Source organism: Siphateles boraxobius, unplaced genomic scaffold, assembly GCF_051911475.1.
Source record: "Siphateles boraxobius isolate OS27281-9 unplaced genomic scaffold, OSU_SipBor_1 22, whole genome shotgun sequence".
Taxonomy (NCBI): domain Eukaryota; kingdom Metazoa; phylum Chordata; class Actinopteri; order Cypriniformes; family Leuciscidae; genus Siphateles; species Siphateles boraxobius.
Window position 1 is genome coordinate 41,655,305 of NW_027508833.1, and position 22,952 is coordinate 41,678,256.

The 22,952-nt window shown below is 42.6% G+C and overlaps 2 protein-coding genes across 2 annotated transcripts in view; one reads left to right on the plus strand and one right to left on the minus strand.

Moving 5' to 3' along the window:
* Positions 1-4,547: 4,547 nt before the first annotated feature.
* The window catches only part of LOC143747409 (putative E3 ubiquitin-protein ligase UBR7), a 48,365-nt gene continuing 29,960 nt past the window's right edge, over positions 4,548-22,952 (minus strand). The window contains exons 9-11 of the mRNA XM_077240204.1: positions 5,488-5,549; positions 5,309-5,416; positions 4,548-4,581 (exon numbers count right to left, since the gene is read on the minus strand). Coding sequence (XP_077096319.1) covers positions 5,345-5,416; positions 5,488-5,549 — 134 coding nt within the window. The 3' untranslated portion in view covers positions 4,548-4,581; positions 5,309-5,344. The remainder of the gene's footprint in view (positions 4,582-5,308; positions 5,417-5,487; positions 5,550-22,952) is intronic.
* Positions 14,479-15,292, plus strand: LOC143746395 (cerebellin-2-like). Its single transcript, XM_077238203.1, has 3 exons — positions 14,479-14,611; positions 14,787-14,915; positions 15,009-15,292. The coding sequence occupies exons 1-3, from the start codon at positions 14,479-14,481 to the stop codon at positions 15,290-15,292; spliced, it is 546 nt and encodes a 181-aa protein (XP_077094318.1).

Genomic DNA, 22,952 nt, shown 5'->3' on the forward strand with positions numbered 1-22,952 from the left:
GCGGTGCCAATAGAGAACCGGTTCCGACGTAAACGGTAGTAACCAGACCGAATAAGAACGAAAATTTCGGTGCCCGATTTCGGTGCCTTACTCTCTGTGTCATGATGCGCACACACGCAAGGTCTCTTGCGCTCTCTCTCTCTCTCCGCCGTGCGCGCACAATACTGTTTGGACTGGAGCACAGTCTGTTCTGTCTCGCATGCTCGCTCGCTCTATATTCCAGGAGATTTTAACTAATTTGCGGGCATCAGGGAGCCGTTATCAATATGCGGGAGACTCCCGGAACATCTGCTGATTGCGAGGGGATTAATGAAGATGCCGAAGACAAAACGCTCCAAGGTTTGGCTGCATTTCACGTGTAAAATTACGCGTCAGAACGCCCTCTGGGTGTGCCGATTGTCTGAAGCCCATATAGAATCACGCCATACCATTGGCTGATGGCGCGGGCGCCGACTCGACGCTCACGTCGTCTAATTATATTGGCACGCGCATCATCTGCTCCTCAGATTTCTCTGCCGAAAAAGGAAGCTTGTCGGCAGCGCGAGGAGTTTGGCAGCGAACGCAGCGTCTCGTTCCCTATTCAGAGAACATAGGTTACATCTGTAACCAGAGACGTTCTCTTTCATAGGTTCACTCAACGCTGCGTAGCTAAGACGCAGTGAGAATGAAATACCAAAATCGCCAAGCGCTGCCGTTCTAGTGCAACGACCAGATAACTTACATGACTGGTTCAAGCAGACAAAACATGGGAACCTGTAGCCATGTCGAGATTAGATTACCCTGGTAGTAATCTCTATTAATCTCCAGTATTATTACATTGTTTGATACAATATTGTTTTATTTGATATGTAAATGTGAATTTTTATTTTATATTGGTTTATTTATTATTACCATATATGTTACTTGCATTTATATTGTTTAAAGATTTAAGTTAATATTGTGTCCAGTTTGGCCCTGTAAATACAAGGGTTTTTTGACAAAGTGTGTGCGGTTTCGTTTTCTTAAAGGGATAGTTCACCCAAAAATGAAAATTCTGTCAGTAATTACTCACCCTCATGTTGTTCAACCCCGTAAGACCGTCGTATCTTAATTCGTGTTCCGAAGATGAACGAAGGTCTTACGGGGTTGAACAACATGAGGGTAAGTAATTACTGACAGAATTTTCATTTTTGGGTGAACTATCCCTTTAAGTACCGTTTCAAGAACCGTTTAAGCACCGGAACCGTTTAAAAAATACAGAGTAGGTACTGGTATCGGATAAAACCCAACCGATACCCAACCCTAGTCATTACGCCATTTCTACATCATTACGCCATTTCTACATCATTACGCTATTTCTACATCATTACGCCATTTCTACGTCATTACACTATTTCTACTCTATTTCTAAGTCAGTGCACATGCGTAGTGCTTTCAGTTTTGGTCAATCTGATCAAGTGTTCACATGTCCTCTCGGTCGGATTAGAAAAGGAATAAACACTTTCAATCCGATCGAAATCTCATTGGGATCGAGCTCAATCGGATCGATTACAGTGTTTTACATGAAGGCTTTTCAGTGCGATTGAGCCATCTATCCCATTACTAACGGATTATTTGGTTGCATGTAAACGTACCCAGAAAATCGGACAAACAGTCTAGGAGAAGTTTGAAAAAGTAGATTTTAAAAGAAAATCAAATTGGCGGACAGGAAGTTTGACAGAATATGGCCAAAACATGCATTTTACGGCAAAATTTTAAATGACCGGTGCCAAAAATGACAGATGGGAAAACTGGGTATTGTTTGACTCGGCATGCCACACCGAATCTAAAGAGATCAGTTTTGTGATCTTTGGCCAAACCTTTCAGAAGTTAAGCAAAAATGTCAATTTTTCATATCTCCTGACCACTAGGTGGCACTGCGCTGAAACTGTTCAGGTAGCCTCAGGTCACGGTTGTCATAACACACACCAAGTTTGGTCAGAATACGCTAAGCATCGTGGAGATATAGCCTCATGTCCAGTTTGGCACACTCTATACCGAATTCGAGAAAAGTTTGGCGAATCAAAGTGAATTCCATTACTTTTTGTCAGCATGATCTGAAGATAATCTTGTTCAAAACATCATATGCTGCAAGAAAATCGTCTTGAGCCAAGGAATAAGAGGAAAAATAATTTGTTTCTCACCCTTATAGTTCAAAAGTTATTAGCATAAACAAGTCATAATGTGGACAGTTGGTGGCGCTAGAGGGACTGAGACAGAGATTAGCTATGGTGAGTTCAGACGTCCTCTATCTGTGCGCCAGATGTGTGTGAGGCGCCGGCGCGATGGAAACATAAATATACTCCGTTATTCTGTACAGGACATCATTCGAAACTGCAAAGTTTTCACTTATATTTGTGTACACTCGCAATAAAACACAACATTGTGCTTTTGTAAAATAAAGAAAAACAAACTACCGTCTAGGTTTCATTTCCGTCAACTTGTTTGTGAAGCGCCTCACAGAAATGAACCAAACTCAGCAGCGTGCAGTTTTTTCATTCGGTTTATTAATCTATTAATTATTTAGATATCCATATTTCACGTGTTTCTTTTATATAGCCCTATAGACTATGATTTTATGAAAACAAATTTAGTTTTTTTTATTTAGTTTTTTATTTGATTCTTTTTTCCTTAAATCATCCTGGCGACACACGCGAGGGTCGCGACCCAGGGTTTGAGAACCGCTGCTTTGAAGCTCGAGTAAATAATGAACTTCTGTGATTGCGGATAATTGCAATAAATGTGATGTGAATGTACGTGGAGTTTCACAGGATTGGGACTGCGGCTCCAGAAATGCAGCTGATGTAATGTGCGCTGTAGTGATACTGCCATATTTCTTCAAAAGCAGATCGTGGAGACATTAAATCATCCACGATCAAATACCGTGATATCGCATAAGCACAAGTATAAAACGACTGTTATCACGTCTGAAAACAAACACACGTAACGGAGTTTACAAAACTGTATCGCACGCGTGCTTCAGTGGTGACCAGTCTTTTCGTAGATATATGTCGAACTGTAAAACCCGTTTAATGAACGTTTGCTGTAGGTCTACTATAGAGTTATCTGAACATCTTTGCCAAGCGCAGACCAGTACAGAAGTAATCAATAAATTATCGGGGAGGGTCATGCCTTTTTTCACAATCATTTTGGAGGGTCATAGAAAAATGTATTGCTGGCGAAGGGAGGGTCAAGTCTATTTTGACTGTAGATCTCAAAACTCCTCCGGTAGCTCCTTAAATAAAAACCCAACGGTCCCTTAGCCTTACACTTCCTGTTTGAGCCAGTGCAGATTAATGAGCAAAGTTATTTCAGGTAAAGACCACTCTGAGTGTAGAAGTCCACAGATGCGCAGAGCCAGGGACGTGCACAGGAACTTTGACGGGCAGTTGCTCTGACCTGAAAGTAGTGGACAACTAGGCATTATTATTATGAAACTAAAAGTGTTTTCTAATGATGTGTTGATCTCCACAATACAAGAGTGTCCGGCTGCAGGTCTGGGATCAGTGCCGGAGCCTGTGATTGGTCAAACGCACATGAATCTCTACCAGTGAGAGAGTCAGTGGCTGCGTCTGAAATCACACACTCCCCTACTATATAGTAGGCAAAAAACAGTATCACAGTATGACTAAAGTAGTATGTCTGAACTCACAGTAGTGGGCAAAAAATCCCCGGATGAGCGACAGCTTCTGGTGAGATCCTGAAGTGTGTATATGATGGACACTTTACTGTCCCATGAGGCCACATGATGATGACATCATCATGGCAGATGCAGTACGTCCAGATTACATTCATTCTATACAGAACATACTTTAGCGGTCATGCAGTAATTACTTATTCAACATAAGTACCTACTCAAGAGTGTGTGATTCGGGACGCAGCCAGACTGTTTCAACAGAACTTCTGTAACTTCCTGTTGTCATGTTTACGTGCTGCAGATCCCAGCACAGGGGTCAAAGGTCAATCACAGCTCATATTCAGACCTAGAGTTCAACTGTGGATGATACGGTTTATACAGCTCAAACACATTCAACGAATACGCAGTGGTGTTCACTCATGAATGAATGCACGTCCTGGAATGAACTGGTTGAGTGTGTTTGGATTCACTGCCTCACACATAAATCACACACTTCCCTGCTATATAGTGTGTGTAAAGCAGCATGTGAAAGGACTAGTATAGCAGAAGATCATGATCATCAGTTCATCAGAAGTAGTAGCAGTGTTTTGGAACAGATCAGTTTGATGGACTCACTCACTGTCGCCTCCTGCTGGTGTGTCACTGTAAACCACACACACACACACACACACACACACACACACACACACACACACACACACACACACACACACACACACACAGTCTGAACCAGCTAACACACACATACATCAGCACTCCTGCTCGACCAATCAGATTCGAGAACTGGAGCAAAGATGCTGAACATGGAGACGTTCTGACAATGAGCAACAAGAGAGAATCTGACGCAAAGCTCTTCATTATAAAGCAATAAGAAGTATTTGCACACAAGCGATAGTTTTTGCTCTGGAACTTTATTAAAGTGGATGTTAAAGGGTTAGTTCACCCAAAAATGAAAATTAAGTCATTAATTACTCACCCCCATGCTGTACCAACCCCGTAAGACCTTCGTTCATCTTCGGAGCACAAATGAAGATATTTTTGATTAGATCTGAGAGCTGGATCACTGCTACATAGGCTGCCTGAGGGAATGAAACTTGACGGCCCAGAAAGTCATTAAAGAACATGTTTAAATATTCCATGTGCCTACAGTGGCTCAACTATAAGTTTATCAAGCGACGAGAATACTTTTTTTCCGAAAAAAACCCATAAATAACGACTTTATTCGACTATTCCTTTTCTTCCTTGTGGGCCTGAGACGAGAGTTCAAGAGATTTCCACGACGCATGCGCGAGAACTGAGAAGAGGACGTTCTTCTTCTAATACTTCTTGTTCAGTTCTCGCGCATGCGTCGTGGAAATCTCTCGAACTCTCGTCTTAGGCCCACAAGGAAGTAATGGAATAGTCGAATAAAGTCGTTATTTATGTGTTTTTTTTCGCACAAAAAGTAGTCTCGTCGCTTGATAAACTTATTAACTTTCTGGGCCGTCAAGTTTCATTCCCTCAGGCAGCCTATGTAGCAGTGATCCACCTCTCAGATCTAATCAAAAATATCTTCATTTGTGTTCCGAAGATGAACGAAGGTCTTACGGGGTTGGTACAGCATGGGGGTGAGTAATTAATGACTTAATTTTCATTTTGGGGTGAACTAACCCTTTAAGGCTCATGATATTGCAAGAACCGCCGATTGGTTCAGTTTAACCGTCTCCTCTTTCTGGCCTGCAGCTCCTCCAGGAAGTCCCGCAAACGCTCAGGCGTCACCTCCTAAAACCAAACCAGAGATCATTAACACTGAACTTTACTTCTGACTGATCTCAGTAACTGATTCTCTTTACCTTCCTCTGGTCTGACGACTGTTGGAGAAACTCACGCAGCTCGTCTTTCAACTCACTGAACTCTGGACACAAGAGAGAGAAAAGTACACATTTCAAGCAAAGGCACATCTATAACAAATCCTGTCTAAAACACACTCACACGTGTCTATCACACACACTCACGTGTCTATCACACACTCACACACACACTCACACGTGTCTATCACACACTCACACACACACGTGTCTATCACACACACTCACGTGTCTATCACACACACTCACGTGTCTATCACACACACTCACACGTGTCTATCACACACACTCACACGTGTCTATCACACACACTCACAGGTGTCTATCACACACACTCACACGTGTCTATCACACACACTCTCACGTGTCTATCACACACACTCTCACGTGTCTATCACACACACTCTCACGTGTCTATCACACACACTCACACGTGTCTATCACACACACTCACACGTGTCTATCACACACACACGTGTCTATCACACACACTCACACGTGTCTATCACACACACTGACGTGTCTATCACACACACACACACGTGTCTATCACACACACCCTCACGTGTCTATCACACACATACTCACGTGTCTATCACACACACTCACACGTGTCTATCACACACACTCACACGTGTCTACCACACACACTCACACGTGTCTATCACACACACTCACACGTGTCTATCACACACACTCACACGTGTCTATCACACACACTCACACGTGTCTATCACACACACTCACACGTGTCTATCACACACACTCACACGTGTCTATCACACACACTCACACGTGTCTATCACACACACTCAAGTGTCTATCACACACACTCACACGTGTCTATCACACACACTCACACGTGTCTATCACACACACTGACGTGTCTATCACACACACACACACACGTGTCTATCACACACACCCTCACGTGTCTATCACACACACTCACACGTGTCTATCACACACACTCACACGTGTCTATCACACACACTCACACGTGTCTATCACACACACTCACGTGTCTATCACACACACTCACACGTGTCTATCACACACACTCACACGTGTCTATCACACACACTCACACGTGTCTATCACACACACTCACACGTGTCTATCACACACACTCACACGTGTCTATCACACACACTCACACGTGTCTATCACACACACTCACACGTGTCTATCACACACACTCACGTGTCTATCACACACACTCACACGTGTCTATCACACACACCCTCACGTGTCTATCACACACACCCTCACGTGTCTATCACACACACTCACACGTGTCTATCACACACACTCACGTGTCTATCACACACACTCACACGTGTCTATCACACACACTCACACGTGTCTATCACACACACTCACACGTGTCTATCACACACACTCACACGTGTCTATCACACACACTCACACGTGTCTATCACACACACTCACACGTGTCTATCACACACACTCACGTGTCTATCACACACACTCACACGTGTCTATCACACACACCCTCACGTGTCAATCACACACACCCTCACGTGTCTATCACACACACTCACACGTGTCTATCACACACACTCACGTGTCTATCACACACACTCACACGTGTCTATCACACACACTCACGTGTCTATCACACACACTCACACGTGTCTATCACACACACTCACACGTGTCTATCACACACACTCACACGTGTCTATCACACACACACTCACACGTGTCTATCACACACACTCACACGTGTCTATCACACACACTCTCACGTGTCTATCACACACACTCACACGTGTCTATCACACACACTCACACGTGTCTATCACACACACTCACACGTGTCTATCACACACTCTCACGTGTCTATCACACACACTCACGTGTCTATCACACACACACTCACGTGTCTATCACACACACTCTCACGTGTCAATCACACACACTCTCACGTGTCAATCACACACACTCACACGTGTCTATCACACACACTCTCACGTGTCTATCACACACACACACTCCCTCACGTGTCTATCACACACACACGTGTCTATCACACACACTCACACGTGTCTATCACACACACGGACGTGTCTATCACACACACACACCCTCACATGTCTATCACACACACTCACACGTGTCTATCACACACACTCACGTGTCTATCACACACACTCACGTGTCTATCACACACACACACTCCCTCACGTGTCTATCACACACACACTCCCTCACGTGTCTATCACACACACACACACCCTCACGTGTCTATCACACACACACACACCCTCACGTGTCTATCACACACACACTCCCTCACGTGTCTATCACACACACACACTCCCTCACGTGTCTATCACACACACACACTCCCTCACGTGTCTATCACACACACACACTCCCTCACGTGTCTATCACACACAAACTCCCTCACGTGTCTATCACACACACACACTCCCTCACGTGTCTATCACACACAAACACTCCCTCACGTGTCTATCACACACACACACTCCCTCACGTGTCTATCACACACACACACGTGTCTATCACACACACTCACGTGTCTATCACACACACACACTCCCTCACGTGTCTATCACACACACACTCCCTCACGTGTCTATCACACACACACACACCCTCACGTGTCTATCACACACACACACACCCTCACGTGTCTATCACACACACACTCCCTCACGTGTCTATCACACACACACACTCCCTCACGTGTCTATCACACACACACACTCCCTCACGTGTCTATCACACACACACACACCCTCACGTGTCTATCACACACACACTCCCTCACGTGTCTATCACACACACACACTCCCTCACGTGTCTATCACACACACACACTCCCTCACGTGTCTATCACACACACACACTCCCTCACGTGTCTATCACACACAAACTCCCTCACGTGTCTATCACACACACACACTCCCTCACGTGTCTATCACACACAAACACTCCCTCACGTGTCTATCACACACACACACTCCCTCACGTGTCTATCACACACACACACGTGTCTATCACACACACTCACGTGTCTCTCACAAACACACACTCCCTCACGTGTCTATCACACACACACACCCTCACGTGTCTATCACACACACACACTCCCACACGTGTCTATCACACACACACACTCCCTCACGTGTCTATCACACACACACACTCCCACACGTGTCTATCACACACACACACTCCCTCACGTGTCTATCACAAACACACACTCCCTCACGTGTCTATCACACACACACACTCCCTCACGTGTCTATCACACACACACACTCCCACACGTGTCTATCACAAACACACACTCCCTCACGTGTCTATCACACACACACACCCTCACGTGTCTATCACACACACACACGTGTCTATCACACACACTCACGTGTCTATCACAAACACTCACGTGTCTATCACACACACACACCCTCACGTGTCTATCACACACACACTCCCTCACGTGTCTATCACACACACACACTCCCACACGTGTCTATCACAAACACACACTCCCTCACGTGTCTATCACACACACACACCCTCACGTGTCTATCACACACACACACGTGTCTATCACACACACTCACGTGTCTATCACAAACACTCACGTGTCTATCACACACACACACCCTCACGTGTCTATCACACACACACACACACACACACACACACACACACACACACACTCCCTCACGTGTCTATCACACACACACTCCCTCACGTGCCTATCACACACACACACTCCCTCACGTGTCTATCACACACACACACGTGTCTATCACACACACTCACGTGTCTATCACACTCCCTCACGTGTCTATCACACACACACACCCTCACGTGTCTATCACACACACACACACACACACTCCCTCACGTGTCTATCACACACACACTCCCTCACGTGTCTATCACACACACACTCCCTCACGTGTCTATCACACACACACTCCCTCACCTGTCTATCACACACACACACCCTCACGTGTCTATCACACACACACTCACGTGTCTCTCACACACACACACGTGTCCATCACACACACACTCGCGTGTCTATCACACACACTCACGTGTCTATCACACACACACTCACGTGTCTATCACACACACTCTCACGTGTCTATCACACACACTCACACGTGTCTATCACACACACACTCACGTGTCTATCACACACACTCACACGTGTCTATCAGACACACGGACGTGTCTATCACACACACACACCCTCACATGTCTATCACACACACTCACGTGTCTATCACACACACTCACACGTGTCTATCACACACTCCCTCACGTGTCTATCACACACTCCCTCACGTGTCTATCACACACACTCACGTGTCTATCACACACACTCACACGTGTCTATCACACACACTCACACGTGTCTATCACACACTCCCTCACGTGTCTATCACACACACTCACGTGTCTATCACACACACTCACACGTGTCTATCACACACACTCACACGTGTCTATCACACACACTCACACGTGTCTATCACACACACTCACACGTGTCTATCACACACTCCCTCACGTGTCTATCACACACACTCACGTGTCTATCACACACACTCACACGTGTCTATCACACACACTCACACGTGTCTATCACACACTCCCTCACGTGTCTATCACACACACTCACGTGTCTATCACACACACTCACACGTGTCTATCACACACACGGACGTGTCTATCACACACACACACCCTCACATGTCTATCACACACACTCACGTGTCTATCACACACACACACTCCCTCACGTGTCTATCACACACACACACCCTCACGTGTCTATCACACACACACTCCCTCACGTGTCTATCACACACACACTCCCTCACGTGTCTATCACACACACACTCCCTCACGTGTCTATCACACACACACTCCCTCACGTGTCTATCACACACACACACACACTCCCTCACGTGTCTATCACACACACACACACTCCCTCACGTGTCTATCACACACACACACTCCCTCACGTGTCTATCACACACACACACTCCCTCACGTGTCTATCACACACACACACTCCCTCACGTGTCTATCACACACACACACTCCCTCACGTGTCTATCACACACACACACTCCCTCACGTGTCTATCACACACACACACCCTCACGTTTCTATCACACACACACACGTGTCTATCACACACACTCACGTGTCTATCACAAACACACACTCCCTCACGTGTCTATCACACACACACACACCCTCACGTGTCTATCACACACACACTCCCTCACGTGTCTATCACACACTCCCACACGTATCTATCACAAACACACACTCCCTCACGTGTCTATCACACACACACACCCTCACGTGTGTATCACACACACACACGTGTCTATCACACACACTCATGTGTCTATCACAAACACTCACGTGTCTATCACACACACACACCCTCATGTGTCTATCACACACACACACACACACACACACACTCCCTCACGTGTCTATCACACACACACACCCTCACGTGTCTATCACACACACACACACACACACACACACACACTCCCTCACGTGTCTATCACACACACACACACACACACACACCCTCATGTGTCTATCACACACACACTCCCTCACGTGTCTATCACACACACACACACACACACACACACACACACACACACACACACACACCCTCACGTGTCTATCACACACACACACCCTCACGTGTCTATCACACACACACACACACACACACACTCCCTCACGTGTCTATCACACACACACTCCCTCACGTGTCTATCACACACACACACACTCACGTGTCTATCACACACACACACACGTGTCCATCACACACACTCACGTGTCTATCACACACACACACACACACACTCACGTGTCTATCACACACACACACGTGTCCATCACACACACTCACGTGTCTATCACACACACTCACGTGTCTATCACACACACACACCCTCACGTGTCTGTCACACACACACTCCCTCACGTGGCTATCACACACACACACACACTCACGTGTCTATCACACACACACACACTCACGTGTCTATCACACACACACACACGTGTCCATCACACACACTCACGTGTCTATCACACACACAAACTCCCTCACGTGTCTATCACACACACACACCCTCACGTGTCTATCACACACACACACCCTCACGTGTCTATCACACACACACACCCTCACGTGTCTATCACACACACACTCCCTCACGTGTCTATCACACACACACACACTCACGTGTCTATCACACACACACACTCCCTCACGTGTCTATCACACACACACACCCTCACGTGTCTATCACACACACACACACGTGTCCATCACACACACACACTCCCTCACGTGTCTATCACACACACACACTCCCTCACGTGTCTATCACACACACACACACCCTCACGTGTCTATCACACACACACACCCTCACGTGTCTATCACACACACACTCCCTCACGTGTCTATCACACACACTCACGTGTCTATCACACACACACACACGTGTCCATCACACACACTCACGTGTCTATCACACACACACACTCCCTCACGTGTCTATCACACACACACACCCTCACGTGTCTATCACACACACACACACACGTGTCCATCACACACACTCACGTGTCTATCACACACACACACTCCCTCACGTGTCTATCACACACACACACCCTCACGTGTCTATCACACACACACACCCTCACGTGTCTATCACACACACACACCCTCACGTGTCTATCACACACACACTCCCTCACGTGGCTATCACACACACACACACTCACGTGTCTATCACACACACACACACTCACGTGTCTATCACACACACACACACGTGTCCATCACACACACTCCCGTGTCTATCACACACACACACTCCCTCACGTGTCTATCACACACACACACACCCTCACGTGTCTATCACACACACACACCCTCACGTGTCTATCACACACACACACCCTCACGTGTCTATCACACACACACACACACTCACGTGTCTATCACACACACACTCCCTCACGTGTCTATCACACACACACACCCTCACGTGTCTATCACACACACACACACTCACGTGTCTATCACACACACACTCCCTCACGTGTCTATCACACACACCCTCATGATTTGATGATCGTGATTTGATAAAATCGAATGAAGTTATAAATATTATTATAGGCCTATCCGTTGCTGATAATTGCAGGTTGCTATGGTTGCACAAGTTGTTTGCGCATTTAACTCATGTTCACGATAAATAGAATCCCTCAACATATGAAGTCGTGGATATGAATTCAGTTTTACTTTTCACTGCCCAACGATGAGCATGTGAAGTATCAGTGGTGAAAGTCCATCATACGATACCACAGCAGTACGATCCTAAACTTTAGCTGTATTCCCTTTATTTTACTGACGACTGCTTCTCAAAGTTCAAGGCAGGATTTGCAGAACTCTTGCTCTTGAAAGACGGGTCAGTACCCAGAGATCTGCACTAACCTGCTCCTCAGAATCACAACCTGTAGCTATGACTCATTATTAATGTAGCCTTTATATTTTCTACTGGTGTTCAAAATACTTAGTTTAATAACTCACGTTATTACCGTCTCACTGAAATACTTCTGCTAATCAGTTGTGGGCCACTAATACCTGAAACTGAATTCATACGTTCTCCATGATTCTGAGTTGATGTGGGCGTTGACAGATTTGCATGGATCGCTTTAGATCATTTGCGTTTTCAATACTGCACGCTCTCCATTGGCGTGCAATAAATGTAAATAATTAGATATGATTTACAACTCAGTTTTTTAGTACATTATAAAACAGTATGCAATAATGACATATTGAGTGTAAATGATTGTATTTATTAAATAGATTCCGCCTTATTGGGCAATAAAGCCCTCCCGACACCTTCCCGATAAACACTTTATTATTAAATAACCGTTTGGCACTTTTATTCCACTTTCAACATATTTTCTTCATATTTATTAAAAATGAAAGCTTTTCCAATCTAATATGTGATGAAGTTTGGCACCCTCTTCCCTGCGGGTCACAGTCCGTTCTGGGGCTTCGGTCCGGTCCAAACAGACATCGGTGGGCGGAGTTACTGCCAACAAAGCGGGATATTTGACTCTCCGAAATAATAAAGCATTAGACATAATATATTAGCTAAATACGTCAAACAATGAGGCAGGGTGATTGTACTCTTATGCATATTATACAACAATATACTATTATACAGTGGATTCAAAAGTAAAAGGGGGAATTATGTCAAGTCACCTTTGATTATGAACAGAAAGCTGTAGACATGAATTACAATGGCACAGTGTACACGTTCAGACCAAAATTTATGGAAATACACTTTAATAAAACCTGAACAAATCTAAAACTGTGAAATAGAGGAAAACACAGAGAAAAAGTATGTCAAAAAACATGAAGGAATGTATGTCCAATATACTTTAATCTGATAAAAACACTGAACTTTGGACTTACTAACAGTACAAAGTTGACATTCAGAACATAAACAGCCATTATGTGTCAGTATTGAATTTATAATCAATTTATAAATTAAGCTTATGAAACAATAGTTTGAGCAACAGTCATAAATCTACTGTATGCTGCCTGTCATTGGCTAAATTGTCCATCACATGTAGATTACTGAAGATAACCATATAAAAGCACCAGATTTGTAATATTCTGTTAAAACATCTGCATACCGCAGACAAACCTCGAACACGCTTTAGCTAAAGCATTAAGAATGAAGTCAACAATAGCAGTTCTTCTTCTGTACAAATGTCTTGTATTTGCTGCGAATGACGCAGGTTTGACCATCACAGAAGAACCGGCCGACTCTGAATTGAGTGTTCAAGATAAAAACAGCTGACTTGCCCTTTGAATATATGCATAGACCTTCTGAAGGAGCTCGGGCCGCAGACACGCGACTCAAAGCTCTGGAAGCCAATCAGCAGGAGCTGATGTACAGACTTACTAACAGTGAAGCTCAGATTGAAGAAATCAACACTGAAAGCCAAGGTCAGACTGATGTTTTTGTTTGCAGTTGGTGTAGGATTTACTTTGTAATTATTTATGAAATTTACAAGCAATTTATCAGTGAAATTTTTTTCCAAGAAATGGCTAGCTTCATATTGAATTAAAACAGTCTAGGAGTGATATTTATGATTTTTAAGAAGGCATTTGTTCTCTTCAGGCAAACCAAAGGTGGCATTTTCAGCTTCATTAGGATCAAATGTTTACTATGGACCATTTAACACACATTCGACAGTGGTTTACAAGAATGTCTTCATTAATGTTGGTGATGCCTACCACCAGAACACAAGTATTGTTAATCCACGCTGCTGAAAACAATATCAACACTTTTATAATTCATGTCTACAGCTGTTAAATGAAGATCTGTCTCACTCTTTAACAGGGATTTTCACAGCACCGGTACGAGGAGTTTACTATTTCAGTTTCTTCTACCATTGTGGAACTGAAAATCCAACAGTGTTGGCCTTGTATAGAAATGGAAAGCGTGAAGCAACTACAAAACATCACAAGAGTCAAAGTCCTCCACAGAACGGAGGCAACGGCTTAATACTGCTGTTGGAGAAGGGGGATCATGTGTATATGGTACTCCTGAAGAACTCATGGGTCTGGGATAATATCTCGGAAAATGTCTTAATGTTCAGTGGTTTTCTTATCAATGCCATGTAATAAAATACACCCTGGGAACAAACATAACAGTTATGCAACATGCTATGTGTTTACAGGTTAAGGATCTATCAGCCTACTTAATCCAGTCTTACAAATGGTCTTTTCCTCTTCTTGGGCAAAGATACATCAAAATGTATTTTAAAATAAAATACCTTAATTTTAAGTGTATCAAAATAAACTACAAAATACAGCAGCCACACCAAAATAAACTACTGTGTTTTTATATTTTAAAAATACAAAAAAATATTTTTCAAGGGAGCATGAAATTTCTTCGCAAACCTTCCATCAATTGGGTTATTTGATCGATCCCTTCAGCATTACACGGACTCAGTTAATTAAGTAAACAATGTTTGATAGCAACAGCTTTTCTCTGCCAGAGTCATGCAATAAATCTGACATATGCAACCAGTTAACAGATTGAATATTCACATATTGCTGTGATCTCGCAGATGAAGGTTAGTTGTAAAGTGTTACGTCCCAGGACGTAGTGTTATTTTTATTTCTATGTTATTGATTTATTGATGTTGTGCATTTATATGCTGTGCAGTTCGTTGTCCCTTTTTCTCTTTCTCTCTCTCCCTCTGTGCAGAGCTTGATTGGGTTCAGCTGCGGCAGATTACGATGAGGAGCGGGAGCGTTTAAATGCTGAGAAAGACTGTAGTGAGGCAGAGCTCCTTTTGCACGCGCGTCGTAGAGCTCCGTTGTCCTTTGTCTCCTGCCCCAGACATTTTGCCTAGATCAGTAGCCTTGGTGTGCTGATCTTTTAGTGGGTTCTCCCTGTGTGGGATTCTCACGGTGTAGTTATGAGGACACTTTATTTCTTTATCTGAATGTCGTAAGTTTCTTCTATTTTTTTGTTCATTGATTTAAATATATTTTTCTCTGTTTATTTAGTCGCTGACTTATGTCATCAGACTGATGTTTAAATTGTTACTTTGAAAGCCCTAGGGAGGAGGTTGCCATTCTTTTCTTTATTAATTGTTTTCTCTTGTTCATTGGTTAGTGAGTAAGGGAAGGTTGTTGTATTTTCTTTGGGGATGTTTTTCATTTGTTAGGTAAGTTACATTTAATTCCTTTTTAAGGTAGAATCCCCTTTTGGTTTGTTATTTTGGCTTGAACCCCTCCTGAAGATTCACGCTTTCTGCTTTTCTATTTCTGCGTAAATAAAAAAGCTTATTCTTGACACTATTTTGTTTTGTGGTACCTTTTGTGTGATCTGGGACAGGAGAAGGGATATTTCAATTCAGTAGTTTTTTTGTCATCGGCATTCCTAATCGTAGACGGGGAGGTCGTGACAAAAGTAACCGACAGTTTAACAGTCTGCGAATGACACATTATTGTGTCCTTATTTAGTTACTGTGGGGTTGGTAACGAAGGGCTTACTTTGTCAGGCAGTTATTCATGCAATTCAGGATCGTACTAAACAGCTAATTCAATTAGGGTACAATATTCAGCAAACAAATATTTATTTATCAATCATTGGACACCAGAAGTTGAGAATGCTGCTCCACACGAGTTTAGACCATTGCACCAATACCGTGGCATTAAAATGTAATGTTAAATGCTTTATTATTATTATTATTTTCGTGCACAACTGACAAACTTAACATAGGCTGAAAGTAGCAAGCAAACGTTAACTGTGCGGCTGCTGCTCGATTTAGCCTAGGCTACAGACACGAACACCAAAACTTAACATGAACTGTTAAAATTAATAGCTTTATGCAAAATATGTATGGAAAGCAGGCGGTCTGCACGTTTCTTACCTTGACCGCCTTCTTCCGTATGGACACAGGTGTGGGCAAACCACTGACGATCAAGCAGAGGCCGCGTTATCATCATCTAGACTTATTTCAAAGTATTCTACAGTATTTTTAAACTACAAAAATACAAAAAACTAAAGTATTTTGATACAAAATAAGAAGCCATTTTCATCAACCCAATTAAAAAATTACAAAATTCTATTTTATATTTGAAATACATGCATCATAAACACTGCCCATCCCTAAATATAACACAATCTTTTAAGAAAGTGTTTGTTAGCATTTGTTTCAATTGTTACTCATTTGATTATTGCACTGCACCTTTTTCCTGATTTTCTTTCTTTGGATTGTTTTATTATATACTATATACAGAGGATTTGTGATTTGTTATTGGGGGGGGGGGGGGGGGGTGCTCTGTGGTTTCAATGTCCCAGGACAAAGTAAACACTGTAATAAATAAATCATGTAATATTTTTGTAGACATTGTAATACAGGAATGCAGAAAAACTACACAGAACAAACGGTCATATTACTTGAGAGAGCATGTCAGAAAAAAATACATCAGAGAATAATTCTTGTGCTGCGTGTTATATGAGGTTATATGAGAATGTGCTGTCTGCAGTTTTCTTTTTTTTAATTCACAAAACAACAGGATATATCTTGAATAAGTATCTTTATACAAATCTTAAAAAATCTATTTTCTTCAAAAGGCAAATAAAATTGCATCCTCATTTTTAATGAATAGCAATATATTTAATCATGTCTGGCGATTTGATTCTTTTGTTGTTGTTGTTGGGGGGTCAATAAAAGTTAAACATTTAATTATAAGCCTTTCACATATTTCTACACTAAAACTATACTGTCAGTACAGGATAGTTAAACAAACTAAACTAGATCAATGCATTTCCATTCAAAGGGATTGAAACTGATAGGAAACAGCCTTAAAGGGACTATGTGTAGTTTTTTAGGTATTTTATTATCTAAAATCAATGTTTTTATTCATAAATATGTCCTCAATGGTGTACAAATACCTCTGACAATTATCTGCCTTATCCTCGTAAACGAAGAATTCATTATCTTTATATACATGTGACGGGTAGGTCCACGGAGGCTTCCATGTCGTTCCGCCATCTTGAAAAACTATAATAGCAGAGAGGGTCAAAAAGTACTAGACCAACGTGTTTCCACAAGGCGTTTTCGTTGAGAGCCAGCGTCACGTGACTGAACGCAGCAGAACCGGAGGAGAGAGCAGCGAGAGACGCTTCACGGCACCGGCGAGTTTAAAGGCTGCATTGCACTGTTATTATTAATGGCATACATATGCCGAGCCACAGGAGAAGAAATCCTCGTCGCCAAAAAAGTCCAAAATTGAACATAAAAGGAAACGAGATCGGAGATTCAAGAGTCGATGTCGGGACAGCTTTTCCAGATGGAAAGAACTAATGCAGGAGAAAGATTTCAGAAGAGACGCTGAAGTCCTGCTTTGTCCTCGACAGGTATAGGCCAAGTCAACATTACAGTCTTAATTACATGCTTTTTTCATTGCTTGGTTGTGTACTTTATTATATAGACAGTAGAACATTTATAGTTAAAAGTTAAACAGGCTCTATGATGAATAGCAGTTATTGAATAAAGTTGAGAAGGTGCTAAAAACAAGGTTTGTAAGTTTACTTTTTATGTAACCTAGAAATACGTTAAGAATGTATTTTTAATAGAGCATATGATTGTTCTTGCATTGTTTGTCATAGCTTTTTGGTACATAACAGCTACCGTAGATGCAACACGGGTTTGAAAAAGCGAGGCGCTGGAGAGCACAATTCGTTTCAATGCAAAATACAATTTCACCGCTAGATGGGAGAAATTCCTACACAGTGTGCCTTTAAAAGATTATGTGGCTCACTATAGTGTACAACATTAATATCACAACTTTTGTAGATTTGTCATTTCTGCAGTTTATATTCTGTGTGTGAGCTTTGTCCCTGCGCTCTGTCTATGCGCTTGTGCTGCTCCGTCCATTATTTAACGCCATTAAAGGCAACAGTGCTTGAATTAGTAAGAACAAGAAAGGTGTAAGAAATAATATAGCCTATATAGTTGAAAATGTAGAGGAAAGTCCACCGATGAGTTGCCAGCATTAGTCTTGCCCCGGACGGCCCCAGTCTAACCCCTGACTCTGTGGTAAATACTGTTTTTGTTAGCCTTCGTTTCATCTTCATCTAAGGAAGTGGGTTTTTCTGTTCATGTTTCTGTTCTGTTTTTGAGAAATCGAAGGGGTTGTTTACACAACACAGCTGTAAGGGCCACCCGTGTGTGACGCGCGTGTGTGAGGCGTGTGTGTGACGCGCGTGTGTGTGACGCGTGTGTGTGTGTCTCTTCAGCCCTTCGGTGAAGTTCACCTTATATATTACAATTTAGTTTCAATATTACTTTAACGTGTTAATCTGACTCCAATTTCAACTGATAATCAAATTTAGATTGTGTTTCTTATTAGAAAATAACCATAAATATTATGATTTAATTTACATCTCCGATTATTCTGGGTATCCCCTACACTTTCAATTATTCGTTCATTAAGGTCCCGGTCTTGCTTTGAGACGTCATGTGCGCTCACGATCACAAACTAGCCAGTTCTGAAATAGTCAGAGGATGCAGTGCGAACGACGCCGCTCACTGCAGACTCATAACAAAGGTGTCATTTCTTAATAGTCACCAGATGCAACGTGCTAAATCAGTGATAGTCAGAAATCAGAAGGTCTCCTTAATGATGTGCTCCAATCATTAGTGCCTTCGGTGTGATCTATCCTGGACAGAGATTAGCTGGAACACCAGAATACACATTAATCTACTACAAATAATGATTTCAGAGTAATGCCGAATAAATCAAATATAACATTTTATTTGTCAGGTAAAAATGTATCATGCTAATTCCACAAGTAAATGATTAAAAGACAATTAAGAAATAAATACATGACATAAATTGCTCAAAGATGACAATAAGTGTAAGAAATGCTCCTGACAGAGACACACAGTGGGGTGTGTGTGTGTGTGTGTGTGTGTGTTTTCCTGGTTACAGTTTCCCAAAGACTGCTCTGCCACTTACACTTATACAGGTAACTCGAAAAATTAGAATATCGTGCAAAAGTTCATGTATTTCAGTAATTCAAATCAAAAGGTGAAACTAATACATTTAGTATATATAACTGTTATAACTATATATAACTATATATACATATGCATGATAATACTTTTCAGAGGGCCGACATTTCTGTATTTATAATTCTTTTTTTTATTGATTCCATGTAATATTCAAATTTTCTGTGATTTTGAATTTGGGTTTTTCATAAGATGTAAGGAATAATCAAAAAAATTATAATATTTGAACGATATTCTAATTTTTTCGAGTATCACCTGTATACCAGACCAGAACAAAAGGCTTGTAGAAATATGTTTTAGAGTTGTTTTGGGTTGGGGTGGGGGGTAACACCTGGTTTTGGGGGAGAGGGGAGGATTATCAGATATCTTGAAGAGACACCACCCGAAGAGGAGAACAGGATTCTCATAAGTGTTCAATCTTTCTCATAATACCAATGGCTGCAATGAAATTAAGACCATTTTACCAATCGCACTGAGACATTTAAAATGATACCAAACATGAAAAGGAAAAACACTAGATTCACAACATACATCATATGTGATATATAAACATTCTCAGTGAGCTTTCAGTGTGTTGGTTTAGGGGAGAGGAAGATGCAGAGATAAAGGAGGAGAAACGTTTGGATAGACAATGTCCTGCTCTTTCTCTGAGATCTTCTGTCCAGGGTGCGTTTTATTGCTTTATTGCAGGATGGGGTTTATCTCAGTTTTTGTCTTAGCAGGAAAATCAATTCTTACAGCTTCAACATGGCTGTTTTTACGATTAGAAATGTCAAACAAATTTCACCTACGTAGGCGACTGTAGCCCATAGCCCGAATCTGTATATGCATGAGCTGTCTGATTAAGCTACTGGCAGAATTCACATTTTTGTTGTAAAAAGAGACATTATGCAGAAATAGGCTATAATTTGCTGTTATGTATGTGTGTCAGAGCCTGCAGTTGCTGTGACACGCGTTCGCTGTGAGCGTTTCGTGACGAGCTGGACGCACTCGAGAGAAGGTCGTTCAAATCGATTCCCTATATTTTTGTTTTCGAAACTTGTGTTGGTTGGTCCCGTCGATTGTGCAATCGATTTTCGAACGTAAAGTGACAGCCCTAATGTCTATTGATATATAATAGCTTTGCTGAGACTTCGGTTCATGTTCATCACTGTCGTGTTGGAGGGAGATGGAGGTGTGTGTCGGAGTGTTCCTGCAGATCTACACATCCACATCGCTGTTGATGACCTCACAATAAAGCCCACAACTATAGTGTAGTACAGAGTATTAAACAGTTGGAGGAGCTTATGGAGGAAATTATTGAATCAATTTGACTTTTTTGTTGTTTTAACTGGTTCAATTTTAAATTAGTTTTTTAATGTTCATGAATTGTTCATTTTACAGTTAAATAAAATTTGTTATTTTTAATACATTTTGCTTTAGTGTTTTTTCTATGCAGTCCATAAATGTAAATTAAATAATTATTAAGTCTGATGCGTTTTATCACCTCCCTATCATAAACATAAATGCTTAATGTTGCTCTGATCTTAATGCTACCAAGTATGTTAAAAAATTAATAAGATCATTAGTAAATACCAACTTAAACATTAAACTACTAGTCGTTAACCAAGAGTAACATTTTCTCTAGAAGGTCGTAGCCTATAAGGAATAAAGAAATAGAAGAGTAATTACATGATTTCCATTACACGAGAGTAGATGTTAAAACTTCATGCTGATTTGTACTCGGCTTTCGCCAAGATAATCACCAACTAAGACGTAGCTTTACAGTAACCTATGCTTCTCCATCCATTCTTTCCATCTGGTGACGTGAATTTTCTGTCTGGTGTTAATACAGTGTATTTGCGCGTCAGCACACACAACGGCTGCAACCACAGTGCGGTCCCCCCATAACAACCCTCTGGATTGAGCGGAGTAGGGAACATCTCTTGGGTCTTCAAGTGGGCACCTTCCGTCCTCAGTGTTTCGTTGACTAGCCCACGACACCTCAAGAGGGCTCGACAGTGACTCTGGCGTCCCAGAGTCACCCCCCCCCCTCCGTCCCCCACTCAACTCAACCCAGCTTACTGACCTCTACTTCCCTCTTGCTGCTGAGACCTAACCACAATCTCACAATCTCTCCGCAACCCAACCATACGCGCCAACCCGTTTGACTAAGGCTGTCGAGCCCCACTGGTGCGTTAATATGCAGTTTCAGTGGCAACGGTTCCGTATGGCATACCACCTACCACAATATCTGCCCAACCACCCGTCATTCACGCAATATACACAGGAACGTAATGACTGTGAATACTATACAACCTATACAAATAAACCAACAGTTGCTGCTGAGACATAACCACAATCTCACCGCAACCCAACCATACGCGCCAACCCGTTTGACTAAGGCTGTCGAGCCCCACTGGTGCGTTAATATGCAGTTTCAGTGGCAACGGTTCCGTATGGCATACCACCTACCGCAAAACACAATATCTGCCCAACCACCCGTCATTCACACAATATACACAGGAACGTAATGACTGTAAATACTATACAACCTATACAAATAAACCAACAGACCTTTCAAGTTTTCAAGAATTCTACGAAACCGTAGCATGGCGGCCTGTACACAGCCAGCTAGAATCTTTCCGTCTCAACCACAGCCAGTTGCTGCTCCCTTCTGCTGCTTCAGATAAGTTCTTTACTGTACGACGCAACTCTTGGCCACTGAATCCGACGTCTCTGAGGAACCGGGTTGTAGAGTGTGCCAC

Bases quoted from the DNA above. Each gene is read 5' to 3' on its own strand.
- LOC143746395 (XM_077238203.1), top strand. From the start codon at position 14,479: ATGCATAGACCTTCTGAAGGAGCTCGGGCCGCAGACACGCGACTCAAA. The intron at 14,612-14,786 runs GTCAGACTGATG...TGTTCTCTTCAG, and splicing joins AATCAACACTGAAAGCCAAG to GCAAACCAAAGGTGGCATTT. The intron at 14,916-15,008 runs GTATTGTTAATC...ACTCTTTAACAG, and splicing joins TGCCTACCACCAGAACACAA to GGATTTTCACAGCACCGGTA.